The sequence below is a fragment of the Camelus bactrianus genome, chromosome 26 (genome assembly GCF_048773025.1).
Source record: "Camelus bactrianus isolate YW-2024 breed Bactrian camel chromosome 26, ASM4877302v1, whole genome shotgun sequence".
Lineage (NCBI taxonomy): Eukaryota > Metazoa > Chordata > Mammalia > Artiodactyla > Camelidae > Camelus > Camelus bactrianus.
The window spans coordinates 8,235,395-8,253,828 of NC_133564.1; the positions used below are offsets into that span (position 1 = coordinate 8,235,395).

The 18,434-nt window shown below is 46.8% G+C and overlaps 1 protein-coding gene across 1 annotated transcript in view; it reads right to left on the reverse strand.

Annotated features, from left to right (window-relative positions):
• The window catches only part of CSMD1 (CUB and Sushi multiple domains 1), a 1,327,842-nt gene that overhangs the window by 108,083 nt on the left and 1,201,325 nt on the right, over positions 1 to 18,434 (reverse strand). The window contains exons 34-38 of the mRNA XM_074353379.1: positions 13,819 to 14,022; positions 12,813 to 12,937; positions 12,360 to 12,456; positions 10,773 to 10,877; positions 2,924 to 3,042 (exon numbers count right to left, since the gene is read on the reverse strand). Of these exons, the coding sequence (XP_074209480.1) occupies positions 2,924 to 3,042; positions 10,773 to 10,877; positions 12,360 to 12,456; positions 12,813 to 12,937; positions 13,819 to 14,022 (650 nt within the window). The remainder of the gene's footprint in view (positions 1 to 2,923; positions 3,043 to 10,772; positions 10,878 to 12,359; positions 12,457 to 12,812; positions 12,938 to 13,818; positions 14,023 to 18,434) is intronic.

Here is an 18,434-nt window from a genome sequence, read left to right on the forward strand (position 1 = left end):
TTCTCAATGTTTTGTGCTGAAATCCCTCTTATGATGAAAGTGCAGGGAGTGAACGGCTCCTCTGTGTGCGGACTATCCATGTTCGCCTTTTTCCTCACTGTGATTCGGTGGTCTTATGGGCCGTGTGCTCATCTTGTGAATTTCCATTTGCCAAACAAAACTGGCATGGAAGCAGCTAGAAAACAAATTTTTAATTCATGCTGAACAACCCCAGCCACACTGGGAAGGCACCAAACCAGAATTTGCACTAAGGTGGTTATCAATGACAAACCTATTGCCCGAGCTTACGAAGATTTCATGCTCAGTTCCTCTGCCACGAAACTCATTTTCTCACACTTGCTAATATTCTTAAAAGTTGCTACCATAGAGGAAGACTATATTTAGATTTAAGGAAGACATTCAGGACAATGCTTTTCCTGCTAAATTTCATGCTCTGCGTGCTCTCAATCTCTGATCTATTCCATTATCTTTAATAGGTTTCTCTCTGAATTAGGAACATAAAGTGCAAATGTCTTTAAGACACTTTTTGAAAACTACCACTAAGGTGGTCATTTATCACCAGTCCAGTCACATTCTGCTGCTGATGTTGGCAAAGACATCTCATGTTAGTGATTCCAGCTCAAATTTTTATAAATGGATCCAAAACAAGATAGAAATCTGTGTATTTATTTGCTACCTTAAAATAGGAATTTTCTTCTTTCTTCTTTTAAAAGAAGAATGAAACAAGTCTGAAAAGGAAATCATCAATCATTCAGACTCTCAGGACCGACTTGTGATGTGTCCTGTCACTGTTACTTTATGCCACGTGCCTGAGTCACACCAGGCAGATGCGTTTATAGACATTTGTGTGAACTATACACAGAACGGTGCTTTTCAAGAATAACATGTAATTTATGCAAGCTGTTGTTCCAAATAATATATTAATGAGTTAGCAAAACTGTCAATTGCTAGCCATTTTTTTGGAAGTCCAGAATCCTTTTTAATTCATGTGAACGAGAGACAGCAGCTTGTAACTCCAACGCTTGACGCTGTTATGAAAAAATATATCTTAGTTTGCATTTGAAAGCCAGAGCTAAGTGGCCTGGTTGCGCTCCACAGATGTGTGTCTGCAGGCTTTTGTGTCCAAGCAGTGCACTGAGCAATTCATTATACTAAATAACCCTTCCCATTTTCCTCTCTGAGGCCTGCGGAAGCACCACTTATAGAAGGGTGCTAATGCAAACTGCAGAGCACAGCACAGTCCCGCAGAGAGGGGATTAGAACACGCGTGAGTCAGGCCGCGTGCTGAAGTGCGGGGGTCTGGGGGAGAAGAGACAGCACGGTCTTGACACGGCTTAGGGCAGTTTATAAAGAAGCAAAAAAAGCCCCAAAAGGCATAAGATGACGTGTCGGTACACAGTGAGGTGTCCCTCTAAATGAAAACCTTGGGATGTGACTCATAATTCTTCCTACCATAACATGTGAAATAGGAAACTTCTGTCTTAAAGAATCTCTTACAATGGCCTCGAATGCCCGGTCAGAAAGCTGCTCCTGCACAGATCCCCCTGCGAGGCTCCTCAGTAGCCCCTGCCCTGCTTCCCCAGCGTCTGCCTGCCCTGTGTCGGCAGAGCCGTTACTGCAAAGCCCACCAGGACCTGCAAGTGCAGGTTGCAGGTGGCTTTTATGAAGGTGCCTTTAAATACTGATGCTTGTTCATAACGACAGCAATAATGGGGTCCATTGGCTGCAGTGTCTTAGTGTCTTCCTGATGTTTTCTCAGACTTAAAACCCGGGCTGATTTCCACATGTGGTCCTCCTGGACCCGCCGGATCTTCTGCCCCGCTTCCTCTCGTCCCTTCCGCATCAGAGAAAGATGCCGCCTAGAGCCCACACCGTGTGCTTGTGGGCTTTGTGGGAAGCACCTGGTAGGCACAGTATCAGCCTCCAGTGTTTGCCGCTGCTGTGAGCTGTCTCAGTTCTGCAAGATATTTGCTCCAGGACACACGCAGATGTGGGATTACACGCAATAGTGTCCTTTAGTGTATTACTGAAACTTTCTTTCTGATGACTCTAACTTTTATTTAAGTTGGTTACAGAGTACAACTGAAAAAAAATGTTTCTGAAATGCTAGTAGCTTCAGGGTTGTCATAAACACATAGCAAAAAGTCCTCTATCACTTGAACTAACTGATGCGCAGTAACATATGGAGGCATAACCATCTCTGCCGGGCTTGGAGTGCACACGCGCAGATGTCAGTATCCACTGCTGTAGGGAGAACCGCATGTGAATTATGCGACATGACAGACACACTGTTCTGGGAGTAAGCTTATTTACAGTTAAACTAGAAAACAAATGGCAGAAAAATGACTAATGTCGCTACAAAATGGTTTATAAAATGTTAATTAAATTTTTTATAATAAAAACCTTTAAATATAAAAACCATTAAAAGATGATCAAACGTCCACTTAGTATTTCTTGAGGATTATTTAAACCTACTATTTGAGCGCCGTGCTTACTTGGTACACAGGAGGCACCTGATGGTTTACTGAGCTAAATCATGAGGACGGTCTGCAGCGCCAGGCAAGCAGGAACTCCGAGTCGGCCCAACAATCAGGTTGTCAGGGGAGGACTTCTTAAAGAGACCGTGTCAGGGCTTTGTCCCTCAGAATTCTATCTGCGTAGTTACTGGGAGAATTTACATTTTGGTAGTAAAATTATGATGAAAACAACACGCTCAACCTCTACAGGACGCTTCGTCATTTAGAAGCTCCTTCCGCAACACGATTAGATTTACCAGTATGCCTGACTGAATTCGACTACTCTGTTCACAAACAGTGAAAGAAAGGAAATCTGCTCTCTGGGTGCAAACGGAGGGCTCCGGCCTCAGGGAGTGGGCTGAGGACGCTCTGTGGGGACCTAGAAGATGGACGGCGGAGCGCAGTACCTGCAGCGTGTACCCGGGCTCGCACTGGAAGGACAGCACGTCATTCACCATGTACCGGTCCCCCATCTTGATGCCGTTGCTGGGGACAGCTGGCTCTTGGCAGGCGGCCAGGCCTACAGCTGTGGAAACGCAGGCACAGACACTTATAAACTGCAATGTAGACAAAATTCTCACTATCTGAATAGTAAAATTGCCTTTTTCTACTGCTCTCCTCCTGCAGAAATGAACAAAGGCTTTACCTCTCTTGTTTGTCTACCAAGACTTTACCTTTAAATCATTGATGTGTTAAATCTTAAATGTTAATTTACTTCATTTTCATCATGTAACGATTCTAGCATTTCTTTAAGTAATAAAAACTGTTACTTCTACGTTTAGTGTAAAACACTCCAATTCCAAAATACCTGCCCTTGAAAAGGGCTTTTAAACTGTTTCCTGTTACACACAGAACCCGAACCCCAGGGTACGACTCTCTTGCTTTCTGTTTTCCAAGCACACTTAGCAGTCTTCTTGAAAAATTTTAAGTGTGAATCTGGGAATTCTATCCTTCTGGAAAAAAACATAATATGAGGACACCTATTTTAGATTCAAACTCTCTCTCTCTCTCATTTGAAGACAATAAAAAAATTCCCACGAACAATCTGCTCTTAGGTAAACAGGGCCAGTATTCAAGGCCCTAAAGCTATAATCAGGCACTTTCCTAGATGGAATTTCCTTCAGTAAAGACACTAACAAAAATTTTAAAAATGCATCATATAATGGAATTCAGCTCAGAATCTCAGATAAATTAACTACCATTTAACATTGGTACTTATCTGTACAAACCCTTACCATATGAATAAGCAAATCTGCAGCTGTGGTACTTCATAGACTCAGAAATGAGTCTGGAAAGGTGCTAAGCATTTGGCGATTGCTGGGAACCGTCTGTGATTATTCTCGTGCGTCCTCCTCGCACCCCAGGTCACTGAGTACTACCGTGGCCTTGGACTCGGCCTCAGCTCTTGCTCTTGCACTAACACGATGAAGCCAGCGGAGTGGTGACGTGGCGGGAACTCCGCGTGAAGGGGCTGGGATGGGGAAGGTGAGCGAGACTGTCCTTCCGGGAACAGAAGGCCGGGTCTCCGCAGTCGCACAGTTGTGGGTCCCAGCGCACAACGAGGCTGCACACTGCCCATCTGGCCTTCAGGACTGGCCTGCCCCTGAGGACGCTCATGTGCCCGCACGCCCCCTCTGCCCCGAGCCTGCCTGGGGGTCCCCGCAGACCTCAGTCAGTAAAATGCAAGACTGACAACAGGGCCGAGGTGGCGGGGTGTGTGGGGGCAGGTGCAGGCGTGCAGACCCGCCCATCCACCAGGGACCTACTGGCCTTGCTCTCCACACTGCAGTGAGTGTGGGAGCCTGACAGGTGCACACTCTGGGCTGCACCCCAGCACCTGCCAGGTCAGAATCCGCCTCAGCACGGTCCCTGCTAACTCCTACATGTGAGTCTGAGAGCCACCAGTTTGCCTACTTCACCCTCAAATCTGAGAAGATGAAACAGAGCGAAGTGCCTTGTTTCACGTGTTCAGCGCGATGGTTCACTGAGAACCTCACGCTCTAGAAATGACACCAGAACGGGCCCCCTGGCACATAAGCTGGGTAATTTCCCACCGTGGAGCACACGGGTTCTATCCGGGGCGAGGTGCGTCATAAAGCTTGTCTGAGTCGAAATTGATTTCTCCCTAAATGGCTGTACATTAAAAACTGTAAAACACCATATGCATTAAGAGGCAATATTTTTTATTCCTAGCATAGAATCTCAAGCCATTTGGAGCTTTTCATAGATGGTAAAATTGCTAAATATGGAAAAATACACTTATACCTTTAAGTTTTTATTGCTGTGAGTTTCTCTCTCCCTCTTTTATAACTTCAGAATATAAATTGCAAATATATTTAAATTTAATCCTTTCTTATCACAGATTGGCATGATCACCTACTGTATATCATTTATTTTTTATTTGATTCTGAAAAATATATTTAAAATATTCTTCATATAAAACTTCTAACAATTTGGAATACTAAAAAGATATCTTATGGTAATACCATATCATCATTTTTGGATCTTCAGTACACAGCAGGCATGACAGAGATTGGAAAAAATCAATAACCCCAAAATGTTCAAAGCGCACAGGAAAAACTCTGAAACTGAAAAAAAATGAACTGTGACAAGTGATTCGAATTAAATTCAGTTACTAAATTCCCACCCCTTTATACCTAAAATATAATGGGTTTTTAGTTACTCATTATATTTCTTTATCATATGTTTATCTATATGTATTTATTATATACTAATTCATTTTAATTTTCTTTTTCCTTGATTTGTGTGTATAAATCCAATTCATCCTCTGGGAAAAAAGATAGCTTGCACTTACATCTTCCCTGCAGGAATTATAATGAATTTTCTGAATATATTAAAAACATGCAAAACCATTTCAATCAGTGCCTCATATAAGAAAATTCAGGAAGCAGGTTTTTGCAGACCACGACATTTGAAATGTGGCCAGAAATGTCTTTCTCTCCCTACTCCTCCAGGGTCACGATGCGTCCAGTATGTGTTAGAAGACAGCAAATCTCAGACAACACATGGCATCTGTAGTATGAGTAACAGCATATAGATGCCGAGAGACTGACAGATGTCTACACACACACACACACACGTGCATAAACCGAGCGGCACGGCAGCTCCAGTGACTGACGTGGTCACGCAGAGACACCCACCGAGCTGTGCCGGGCCAGACCCCACGCGCCTCCCACCACCACACTTGACTCCCAACGACGCAGCAGCCCGCCTGCAACACCAAGAGTGATCCCCGTGCTGGTGGAGACAGTGGGCTTATGTCATGAGGAGGTTTTTTTTTAGGGTCTAGAAAACCATGACTCTAGCAGACCCGAACGCACCCGGGCTTGAAGCCCAGCCCCAGGCAGAAGAGTCTAAACACAGCGGAGCAGAGCAGAGCGTCTCCCGGACTTCAAAGGAAAGGGGTGCAAACCTGCCTAGAGAAAGCCCTACCACACGCACCATGGACCAACGACACAGACCCCAGGGAGGAGGTGGGGCGGCACCCGAAGTGCTGCAGACAATGTGACGCCAGAAGTTAGCCCCTTAGAAGACAAAACAACTGACTTCTGCCGGTTAGGGCATGGAAGGACACGTGCTGGAGAACTGTGGTAAAGGAAGAACGCAAGACTACATGAACCCACTGTACTCATCAAACTGCGAAATAAAGGAGGCGCGAGGAGGAGGCAGGGTGCCGCGAGGTAACAGACAGGGACTGGAAGGAGGTCAATTTAAGTCCACAAATGTGCACACTGTTCTTTAAGAAACCTAAAGGGATAATGTTCTCAAAACAAAAGTGAAAACAAAACAAACTTCTGTGCAGAGGTTCAGAAGGACGGTGTAGAGCTGAGTGAAACGCATGTCTTCTGTCTTTAAGTGTTGGGCGTGGGCAGCTGTGACACACCCGACAGACAACACTGTAACAACAGTCAACTAGAAGACACTTTCTCAGACACAAAAACAGACTTGTGGGAAGACGTATGGAAATAAAAGGACTGTTCTGAAGATCTCCTAGAATCAGTTTGTGAAACACAGCCGTAGGACAGGAAAACTCGGAATTAATTTCTCAGAAACAGAGACATTTAGAAGAACACACTGTCACACAGTAAGCGCCATTCTTCATAGAAAGGATTTCCAGTTCTTTCAAAGCACAGCACACTCACATTCTATAGCATAAACAATAGTACAGCAAACGTTACAAAGTGAGTTTTCTTTAAAAAGCTGGCTCACAAACTACCCAATTCTGAATGTCCGGGTATCCTGATTAAATGTGAAGACAATGAGAAGGTAATTACTGTTCATTCTACAGGTTTACAGACCTACTGCTATAAAGAAACAACAAAACGAGGAGAAATATTTTATGTATCATAGTGTTTATAGCATATTACCCACAGACGTGTATTCTGAAATTTTCAAAAGTAAAAATTTGGACATTTTGAAATCTGCTGATTTGTAAAATTGTAATTCAATTTAGAAGGTAGCAAAAGAAGTTTTCATTCCCTGTGCATCTAGCCTGTGAGAGCAAAGTGTATAAAACAAAGCTACTAAAAAGATGTGTCCTAATTGGATCAAAACACAGTTTAATGGCTTCCCTACTCCTGATCACCAGATGTGAAAATTACGAATCAGGATAAAGCAGGCCCCAGCACATTTCTGGAATTTACTGCAGACGTTATTTGAAATCTATTTGGCCAAATTCAGGTAAACGATTTGCTTCAATCTCGAAAATAAAAACGATTTTGAAACACATGGTAAACATGCATTTTTGTCCAATATTTAGATCAGGACAAATAGGACCTTCGTAGCTATAACTACAATAGCGCTGAGCATTCTTTCTCAACTTACTATCGTCCTCATTGCAACCGGCATTGTGTATGGTTTTCAAACTTCATGATTCAAAATAAAATATGTTGTTCCAGCTGGACAGCTTAAAACAATAATGAAGACAATAACCCAAGAGAGAGGACGGCAGACCAAGTGGAGACAGGAACAGAGCTGGACTGCGTGGCGGGGGCAGAGAGGTCGAGGGACAGGCATGTGGGTACCTGAGCATCAGCACAGCAGGTCAGCACCAGCGGTGCAGGGACACGGAGCTACGCCTTAATTTTGAAAAAAAAAAAAAAGTTGTCAAGCACATTGTTTATTGTAACTAGTTAAACAAAACCATCCCTTTGCACAAGCGCTCCCTGGGACAGAAGGGCTGCTCACAGCCTCTGTAACCCATCACCCAGGCCCTGTGCCAGGGACCACACAGCGTGTGAGAGAACAAGTGAAGAAAAGAAATCACAGCTTCACTGCGGGACGCCTCACGGGAGGCTGACGGCAGAGGAAATAAATGTCGAACGTCATCATCACACAGACCTAAAGCTGCACATGTCAGACCAGACTTCGAGACAACATTGTTCAATGTCCACACATCTTCTTGACAGCAAAGAGCATCTATAGAGAAAACTCCATTAATTAAGAAAACAGCATCCTAAGAAAATAAACTGCTTTTTAGTCCATTGTCTAAGAAGTTTAGTGTATGCACGGAGCTAAAAGTATTTTCTCTTATCTGTAAACTGTTGGCAGGTTCGGCCCACGTAATACATGCTACTCTATTCCTTCGATTTAATAGGTCATAAGCCTCTTCAAAGGCAGGGGCTGCGCGTCCGGGGTCAGGAGAAGTGACAGGATAAACCTGGGGGGAGTAGAGTGCTGCATCTCTCAAGCGTTTGTCCAGCGTATTAGCGTTTTAGAGGCACAGAGAATCCCCGCAGTCATAAGTCCTCTTCAACGTCATTTAACACAGGGTTTTCAAAATTCATTTGGTCACAGGACCATTCTGGTCTGTGTATCACGCGTTAAAATCCCAGGTCAGGAGTGTTCAAAGAGCTGCATGACCCTCATCGGCGAAGTTTATTCATGCCACAGTGTTAAATGGTTTTTACTCATAAAATCACAAGATTCCGTAAAAGTCAAACAAAACATTTTGAGTATTGATTAAAATAAACATAAATGAAAATTCCCTTTGTTTCTCTATTACACCTTCACACAGAAATACCCAGATACATTTCCAGGAATCTGAGTATGTCTTGGGGGGGTCTGAAAGGACTCGACGGAGAAGTCAGTCTTCCACGTCAGCCCAGCCTGGCAATCAGCACTCAGACCCCACACATGTTCAAGCCCGGACCCTGGGGCCTCCTGCTCCGCCTGGTCCTCACTCTGCGTCCGTCCGCGGGTCTGGTGGCTCCAGCACCACATGCCTCTCACACCCAGCCTCTCCCGCACCGTCAGCAGCTCTGAGCCTCGCACCCAAACTGCCGACAACCCACACCCACTTATCTACTGAGGGTGCCCCCTCTCTTGTCACTGTCCGGGGGCCTCCACTCAGCCACCTAGTTGACGTGTTTGAAGAATAAATCAGATGATGTTACCTTGTGATGGAAACCACTCAGTGGCGTCCAGCTGTTCTCAGACTAAAATCCAGGCGTGCAGGGCGGGGACCCTCCCCTCTTCCTCCCTCTCGCTCGCCTCCTGTTCACAAGGCTCCCTCCAGGCTAGACATTGCTTTTAGCTTCACAAGAACACTGGGTGCACTTCCACCCGGGGTCCCAGCGGACAGTCTCCTTTGACTACGATGTTACAACTTATTTCAACAGCCCTTATGCTGTTTGGTGATCACCTTAAAGATTAATTCTACAAACACTTTATATAATTCAAATTCTAGGCTGATACCAGGAACTAGAACAGAGAAATGACAGCCTCTAAATACACGCATGGTAAGGGATCAACCTCAGGATGGCGTCAGCATCCAGAAACCACCATTCGGAAAACAAGATAACAGGTGAAAAGGCAGCATTCTGTGTGGCCAAATGAAAAATAAATACATTCAGTAACGAAACAAGATTTTAGATTCTCGAACAAGGTTAATTCAGTGAGAAATACATTCGTCTCTTTGTTTAATGAACTTTACTGGCCGGGAACAAAGTGAAACATAGGTAATCATTCTACTGTCGGAGCTGAAGTCCGTGTGAGCACAGACAGCCGCACACAAGGATCACAGACCAATTATGTCACCAGCCCCTCTTTCTGCGCAGAGTGAGGGCAAAGCCAGAAGCCACAAGGCAACTTTGAGAGGAAGAGGTAACCACGCTCATCAGCTCTAACCCTGCTAGAATATTAGTGAATTTATTAGCACTATCATAAATAAGGTTTATAGTTTCCTGTCTACAGATGTTCACAAAATGTATCAAAGTGGCAGATTTTCCCCAGACACATCCTACATAAATAACACCCACAGGATCATTCCATGCTGTTACCAAAGTGAGATTCCTATTCAAATAAATTGGAATAAACTTGCATACAAATGCCTGTAATAAGCAGGGAAAATTAACCGGAATGCGAAACAGCCCTGTGGTTTGCGTCTAGCTCAGAATGTTTATCAGCTGGAAAGCCGGCCTTTCAGAAACACGCATGCATTTACATCCCGGCAAAGTGTTTCCTCTCAACTCAAAGGATCACTTATTAAAGCTTATCCATGTATTCGCTTATTTGCAACTGCTTATTAAAGGAGATGAATATCAACATTAAGCATTTTTAGTGCCTGAAAACACATCCTAAAATAAACCTCGCTCTCATTGGAAATTCTTATTTCGCTTTTACAAGGTTTACCTGCATAATCAAACGCCAGAGAAGATTTGTGAGTCTGACCTTTGTCATCCCATTTATCAGACTATTAACTCAGTCTTACATCCATTTTTAAAAGGTTAGCGTCTCCTTTGCGTTGCCTTCTTCCAATTAAAATGAATAATACACAACGCAGACCCTGAAGTGGCTGCTCTTTGCCAGTCCGCTTCTAACAGCCTTTGAGGCTCGAAATAGAAAGGGTTTACGGCCATAATCTAGCGGGAAATGGTGCCTCTCTACATTTTCTGATACTTATGTGAACATTGGCTGTCAATCACAGGAAAACTAGCAATATTACAGATGGTTACTTTTTGTGCTTTTTTTTTTTTTTAACACAAACAACCTGCAAGTATAGTCAATGTTTTACCTAATCATTCCCAATACTAACTTCTTCATTTCCCTACTAATCTGTCTTCCATCATCTGTAGTTCAAAGAGATCGAGTCTGTAAATGCCCAGGTTCGTGGAGCTTTTACACACAGGTTTGCAATAAAGTTTCACTGAGTCACAAGGGCAGGGGCTTGTTTCCCCTTAAAGAAAACGACTCAGCGTAAGAGTGGAAGCGGGACGCAGACACGGGCAGCCTTACTTTTGTATTCCAGGTGAAAGCCGGCCGCGGCCACGCTGATGTCCGACTGGAAGTGCAGGTAGAGCTGGTTGGACGTGCTGTTGAGCAGGGCGGGCACCGTGGTACCTGCGGGGGGGACATGGACTTCAGCCCTGCAGACGCGTCCACTCTTCCGATCACGACATCGGCAAGAGCGTCACACAAGTGACGTAAGTCAGACAAAGACAAACATACGATGTCACTTACCTGGGGAATCTCAAAAGATGAGACAAACGAACTTACTAACAAAAAGAAAGAGACTCAGACAGAAAGCAAACTCACAGTTACCAACAGGGACGCGGGGGGTGAACCTGGAGTGCGGGATGGACAGACGCAAAGTCTTACACATGGAACAGACGAGCAGTGGGGATTTACTGCAGAGAAACTATGTGCACTGTCTTGTAAGAACCTATAATGAACATCATCTGAAAATAAACGTATCTATAACTGAGGCACTTTGCGGGCACCTGAGACTCAGTGCTGTGACTCAACCACGCTGCAGACAGAATGGGCGAGGGTGTCTGTCTAGGTTTACAGGCCCCTTTAGCCTGTCTGAGCGCCACACACCTAACCTGAGCACCGGCTTCCGAGGAGTTCCCGGCTTTCTCTGCCCTCCGCAGGCAGAGGTGACATCTCCTTGTCTCATCAGTGAAGACACACAAATTCTCACGGTTCACCACGCACCTGGGTCTCCACACGGCCCTCCCTCGTCAATGCAACCAGTTCCTTTTTTGGTTTTTTTTTTTTTTGACTTATAAAAAAAGAAGGGCCAGAATCTGAACATGCATGTCTTGCGGAGGCTGAGGAAGCAGGGAGACTGCGGCTCTGACATGACATGTTGTTCATAGAGGTGCTTCTGACTCCACACTGAATAATGTTCGCTCTGACCGAGATCTGAACTGATTTCAATGAAACACACGTGAAAAGGAAGACACAGGCTTATTCTGTACGATGCTTCTTTAATTAACATGCTCTAGCCTGTGTATTACAGCAACTTATCGGGAGATTTAGAGACAGCGTGCTACTGGAAGGTGCTGAGGGAAAGGAAATGGCCCTCAGTCGGGAGTTTGAAGCACACTGGATGTCGTACAGCCTGGGACGACGATAAGCGAGTTTAAACCCCCTTTTGCCTAAAGGGCACATGCTTGATACTCTGTGGTACCCAATCAGCCTCGAACAAGCACGCACTTCCGAGACGTGAAGGGGGTCCCCATGCTGTAAAACTGCCACGGTGCAGGTCACCAGAACAAATGGTGAAGACGAGGCTGACGTGTGAAGAACTAGACACCCTGCCGTGCCCACAAGGGAAGGACGCACTCGTTCTTCACAGCCTCGGGGTCCGGTCGGCAGTGGCCCCTGCGCTGGCAACAGCCCTCCCGCTCACAGAGTACAGAGCTTTCTGTCCCACACCTGGCTTCCTGTGCTCTCGTTCCAGGACTCCTAATACCAGAGAAACTGTCGGGCATCTAGAGGAGTTATGTAGGAAGACCCAGCACTGAACATGTGTGGCACGCTGTGAGAGGCTGCCGGTTCTGGTTCTCGGAAACAAGGGGCCTCGTGTCACCTTACCTGAAAAACTCCCCAGTCTCGGGGCAGTCACGTCACCGCCATCGTAAATCTCAAGGGAGTCCCAGTTCTGCTCCGTTGCAAAGCTGATGACCTGAACCTGCCAAGCGATGATGTCAAGTTAACACTGGATTTTTGTTTAATAAAATTCAACTAATCACATGGGGGTTTTCATGAAATTAAAAATATACATGTAAGAGAAAGGGGAAAACAAAGAAAATAAATCATGGAAATTTCTACAAATGATAATTTTGATAGATTTTATTTTAAAATCTATCATTTTCATTCCAAATATAGAAACATGATTAAAAACACTTTGCAGAAATGATAAGAAAAGAGAAATAGGTTATGGTTTATGTATTTAGAGTAACCAACAGAAAAAGAACAAGATAAAAAAATAAACAACCTTGGACATAAGCACTGTTTGTTTGCAGACTCCAGGCTTTTAGCACTTACCTGAATTCCTGATCCTTCTGTGACCACGATCTTCCAAATACAGTTTAAGTTGTTACCATACGGTTCAGGGTAGCCGGGGGACAAAATGGTGCCTCTCCTCTGAGTGAAGTTGCCACTGCAGGGGACTGAAGGACAAACCCACATTTAGGAAGAACACAGCACAGGGAGGAGTGCCGCTGACCTCGTACTTGGTGTTTTTTACGGTGTGCTCAGCTCTTAAGAGACATTTTACACAGACAGTGATGCTGTAAATGGCGTTTCTGGCCAAGGTCAAGGTTAGTCTGTTCTCTTTCCAATGATCAATAGCATGAATTATCACCCGCCAAGCTGCTGAGTGTCCAGCCCTGCACCCAACGATGGCGTTTCTGACCTGAATTCTGTTTAGAGTAACTGATCGACTGCAGTTCAAGAAGCCCTGCCGAGCATCCCCGTCGGCATGCAGACATGCAATTCCCAATGATGCTAGTGGCCTTTACGAGCAAATCCAGGGACGAGAAGAGATGCTTAAAATGCACAAGTGATTTCAGGAGCTAATCGTGATTGCACTGGAGGTTCTCACACAAAATGAAGCAAATAAACCAGGACTGGCGAAGCAGTTGCTATTCAGGCAGCATTAACCCATCACTTTTCAGACCTCCGTCGGCACAAGTTTATTAAAAGGGCATTACACAAGCAATATAGCAAATCAACACTATAAAGACTTTTCCCCAAAATGAAATTATCTCGTACACCCACGGGTCGGGGTGGCAGGCTTAGTAAGTGTCGAGAAGGGAAACCCGCTGCACACTGCTCATCTGACAAGGTGTTTTAGGAACCACAGGAAGTTTCAGGGTTGGGCAGCTACTCCATTAATTCTGCTGAAATAAACTGCCCTCTAACCAGGTCTGCAGCACGGGCCCGTTCACGCAGACGGAGCGTCAGTGCTGCGGAGCAGCTGGTCAGCGCAGCTGCGAACTTGGGACGGAGGACCTGGTGCAGGTCGTCACCCACGCGGACGCGCGCTTACCCACGCAGCTCGGGATCGTGTCGTTCCACTGCGCTAGAGCGTTGGGCACGGACTGGCAGCGGATGGCCGTGGAGCCCTGCAGGAGGTAGCCCGGGCTACACTCGAATCGGACGATGGACCCTGCCGAAAACTCTGAGCCAATTCTCCTTCCGTATCTGGGCTCGGGGACGGAGCTGCACTGGGTGTCACTGGTCCGAGGAACAGCTAGAGACAAAACACACAGCACAGCCGTCCGTGTCTTCATCGTGAAGCCAAGATATTTCCTTGCAAACAGACTTAAGATGAGTCTGGAGAGAGTTCATGTTAATGCGGAAATTAACGACGCCTGTCATGGTCCCTGTGGGGAATGGTTTAGGGAACGCTTCCACGGCCACACATCATCCTCCCGTCGGCCCCGAGGACCTCCCTGCACTCCCACTTCAGACGCAGGAGACGTGGCATACGGAGCATTAGCGCTTGATGAGGACGGAGCGATACTGCGACATTTAAAATTAATTAAGCACCCAGATTACTGCACGTGTGGAAATGAGATGACTGAGAACCCGCACTTACCCCCGCAGGCCGCGGCGTCTAGCGAGAGGAGCCGCTGCATAGAGGGCTGTTTATCATGCAATTTAATGACAAAATTAAAAACAGAACTACCATGTGATCCAGCCACCCCACAGCTGGGGGTTTCTCTGAAGGAAATGAAATCACTACCCTGGAGGGAGCGCTGCACCCTCGAGTACAGAAGAGCATCGTCCACAAGACCCAAGTTAGGAAAACAGCCTAAACGTCCTGCAGTGCACCGCTGGTGAAGAACGCAGCAGGCACGCAGGACGCACTACACTCAGACCTTCAGGAAGGAAGCTAGTCCTGACGTTTGCAACGACACGGATGGACCCCAGGATGCGACGCCAAGCGGAATGAGCCAGTCACGGCAGGACAAGTCCAGCAGGAACCCACTCACACGAGGCAATGAAAACAGGCAAACTTAGAGAAGCAGAGAGCAGGTGGGGCTGCCAGGAGCTCGGGGAGGGGTATGGGGAGGTGCTGATCAACGGGTGCAGAGTTTCAGTCACACAAGACGCCTACGTCCTCAAGTTAACAGTTCACAGTGTTTAAAGTTGACAGCACCGAATACAGTATCATTAGCTATACGGGCAACTTTGGACAGAAGATCTAGGGGGAAAAAACATTAAGCAGCAAAGAGCAGAGCTGAATGATATATTCCAGCTGCGGAGGACACCCTTCAGCCTGACGGTGTGAGAGGAGAAGGAGCAGCCCTGACAGGGCCGCCCGGGGCCGCCCGGCCTGAGCGCTGGGCCCTGTCGTCCCGTTGACCGTCACGACCTGCGAGGCCACTGGGCGTCCAGGTCTGAGGATCCTGTTACAGTTCAACAGTCGCATGAGAGCAATCAATCAAGCAAGCAATCGGTGAAGGACATGCCGCAGAGGCTTCCATAATCAGTTCCCAAGGAGCCTTTACAAACATGGAGTGGCGTCTCCAATCCTAACTGTCCACCTTGTCCTGAATGACTCGGAAAGCACCCGCGCTCGTCTAGGAGGCCCTGACCACAGCGCTCTCCAGGGCAGCGCGGTCCTCTCACGAATGAGGAGAAACAGCAATGAGGGCCACTCGTACACCCGCCACCACGAAACCTGTCTTCATGAACTTCACAGTTGTCTGTTTCCCAGGAAAATAACAAGAAATGAATAATAGCTCCGTTTGGATGAAATTATGGAAGACATTTTTAGAGGAAGAAGTTTGCAAAGTGGAGAGACCGGTTTTGAGTATCTGAGAAGGTGGGACAGAGGAAGCCTATGAAATGGAGGCACCGGCACTCCGTGTAACGTCTGGGGAGCACGCTCAGGAGATGGGGGCTAACGGCTTCTACTCGCCCCATCTCTGGTTCTTACCCTCGCCTGGAGGATTTGGGTCAGGTCAGAGAGAAATTCTGCCTTGGTAGCAATTTTTCTGTGTCTTTCAGTAAAGGTTTCACACTGCTGTGAAACAAAATTGAAATCCGCTAGGTGCAAAGTGGACAGGAATGTGGTCAGCCCGGAGGAGTGGACCGTGGGCTGTGCTGGTTCAGAGGCCGGGTGCTGTCCTCTGGGGCTCTCACGATACTGAGACTGGGAGCTACCATGGATGTGCGCACACCGTTTGGGGGAATCAGGGACATAATGTGATGGAATCGGTCCCCACCCTTCACCGCCACGAGTGCTCTCGGCTACAGGTGATGCATGTGGTTCTTTACTTCACCTCCTACCGCAGATGGAGTAAAATAGAACAACAATAATGCAGTGAATCTGAAGGCAGACAAGAATAACGCGTCGTAAGTGAGGCAGTTTCTCTGCTTCATTTAGTGACAGAGGGACATACTCTATCTCTCAAACTCATTCTGCTCTAGCCGTTGAAAGGTCTGATTTGACAAGCCATCACTAGCCGATGAATGCAAACATATATCACTGCATTATGCCCAAAACTTTATGCTCAATCTTCTTTGTAAAACAGTGTGCATTTTGTCAGCAACTGATACAAAATATGAGTTTCTCAGAAGTGGAAAACCAACTAAGGCTTATAATTTATGCCATCTTAAAAAAAAGATGAGACCTGGGGAAATCAACAGAAACGTGTGTCTGCACGCCTAGGAAGGACTGCAAGCAAAGGGGACTCCAGTGTAAGCTCTTCTCGCCCGAACTTAGGAGCACGTTTCCATCTTTCCAGCTCTGTTTATTTTACTGCCAAGGAGACTGAGTCTCTGTAACAGGGAGATCCTGGAAGCGGCCAGTCCTGGCGCTCATGGACCTGGGAGCCTGGCAGGTGAAGGGTGGGAGGCAGGCTCTTCAGGTGAGGCTGGGAGATGGGCAGTGGGGCTTGGAGGGACAGAGGTGTGGCCGTGATGTTTGTGAGCTGTGTTCCGTGGGGAGGTCTGATGCAGAAGCACGTCCTCCTCTTCCCCCTGAAATGCCCGGTGAGTCCAACATGGTTTACTAATTTTGGTGTGAGTGAATTACTCTGAGGGAACCAAAAAAGGGGTTGAATTCTACATTAAACATACAAGAATACACTCCGTGTGGAAACAGCCAGGAATAACCGTGAGACAGTTACAAACAGGAGTAGGCCGGTGAGACCCTGCCAAGCAGCACGTCCGGCCCGCCCAGCCCCGTGCGCAGCCGAGCAGCCAGGCGGGGGCGGCGCGGGAGGCTCCGGCCGCCTGTCGCGCACGAGCACTCGCCTCCGAGTAAGAGGGAAGGAGGACAGAACATCTGCTCTGCCTCAGCTGGCCTCTGTGGCCGCACAGATTGTTTCTTGTGTTGATTTTCTTGTTTCCAAGGCTGATTTTAGAATTAAAAGGTGTTTACTTGGGGCCAAAACAAGTCTCCACCTGCAGTGTCACGACGTCACAGAACAGAACCAAGTCGTCTCTAACCCTGGGGGAGCTGGCCGCACTTAACTCGGTAAGAGGCAGGTGAGTGTCTGACACGGCGGGCTTCTGAGGACAACGTGGTTTTCATTTTTGGGCTGACCTAAGGATGCTCTGACTTTAGGCGCGATGTATTTTCCATGGAAGGGCAAAGATCATTAAAACCAGTCTCTCGGTCCAGGGGCCCAGGAAGCGGAGGCGAGGCAAGGCGGGGCGCACCCCCCAACACCGGGGACATTCAGGGAGGCCATGGGGCCTGGGAGTGGGGAAGGGCTGGGGCTCTGTCCTCAGGGCCTAAGAGGAAATCTAACATGCTCTCTGAACACATTCATGTATAATTTAAAAGCAGGCACTGAGTTCCTCCCGTGTCTTCAAGAAGATGTTCATGCAGGAAGAATGTCACAGTGGTCCAGAACCGAAGGCCAGAGTGACTCCAGGAGGAATGTCAGGCAGAAGCACTGCGTTATGAAGGGGCACCCCCACCAGCCTTCCTCGGGGTGCCCCTGGGTCCTAACTCACCCTCCGTCCTCCCTCACTTCCCTTCTACTTCCAAGTAGCGTGGACAGCAAATAAAAACCAGCAAAGACAGAAAAGTTAATTAGAATCCTTTGTAGAAGAAAGCCTCTCTCCTTCCATTCCTTCAGGAGATCAGAGGAACGGTTACAGCCTCCCGGCCAGAGTCCCCACGTAGCTCACCAGGTGATGTGGGGGGGGCGTTCCTGGGTCACCTGCAGGTGCTCTGCACCTGACACCCTCGCCTATGCACGGCGGGGTCTGAACGGCTCTCCACAACAGAACTGTCTGTTAACAAGTCAGATGCCCTGTAACCACGGAAGTCAGTCCCTGTGCAATCTTAAGCTTTAAAAACTTGCGGAGGAAGGAAGCCGTACGTGGCACATGGAAACACTCTTCCGGAAGTTTTTACACAGTAGGGTTCAAATAATTTCTAGGCTTCAATATAGCTTCCTTTCAGAAGTCAATGTTCAATTTAACTTTTCAGATGTACTGAAAAACTTTCCCAGGTGCCGTTGAGTGATTTATAAATTGCATTCATGATCCTAGTTCTTTACTACCAAAGGGTTTGGCTCTGAGAAAAAGACATCAATTTTTGCATAAACTCACTATAGGAACAAAAGCAAGAAAAGGAGACATACTGGAACTTTATAAAACATTGAGTATGTTAGAGTCATTAGATAATCTTAAGTA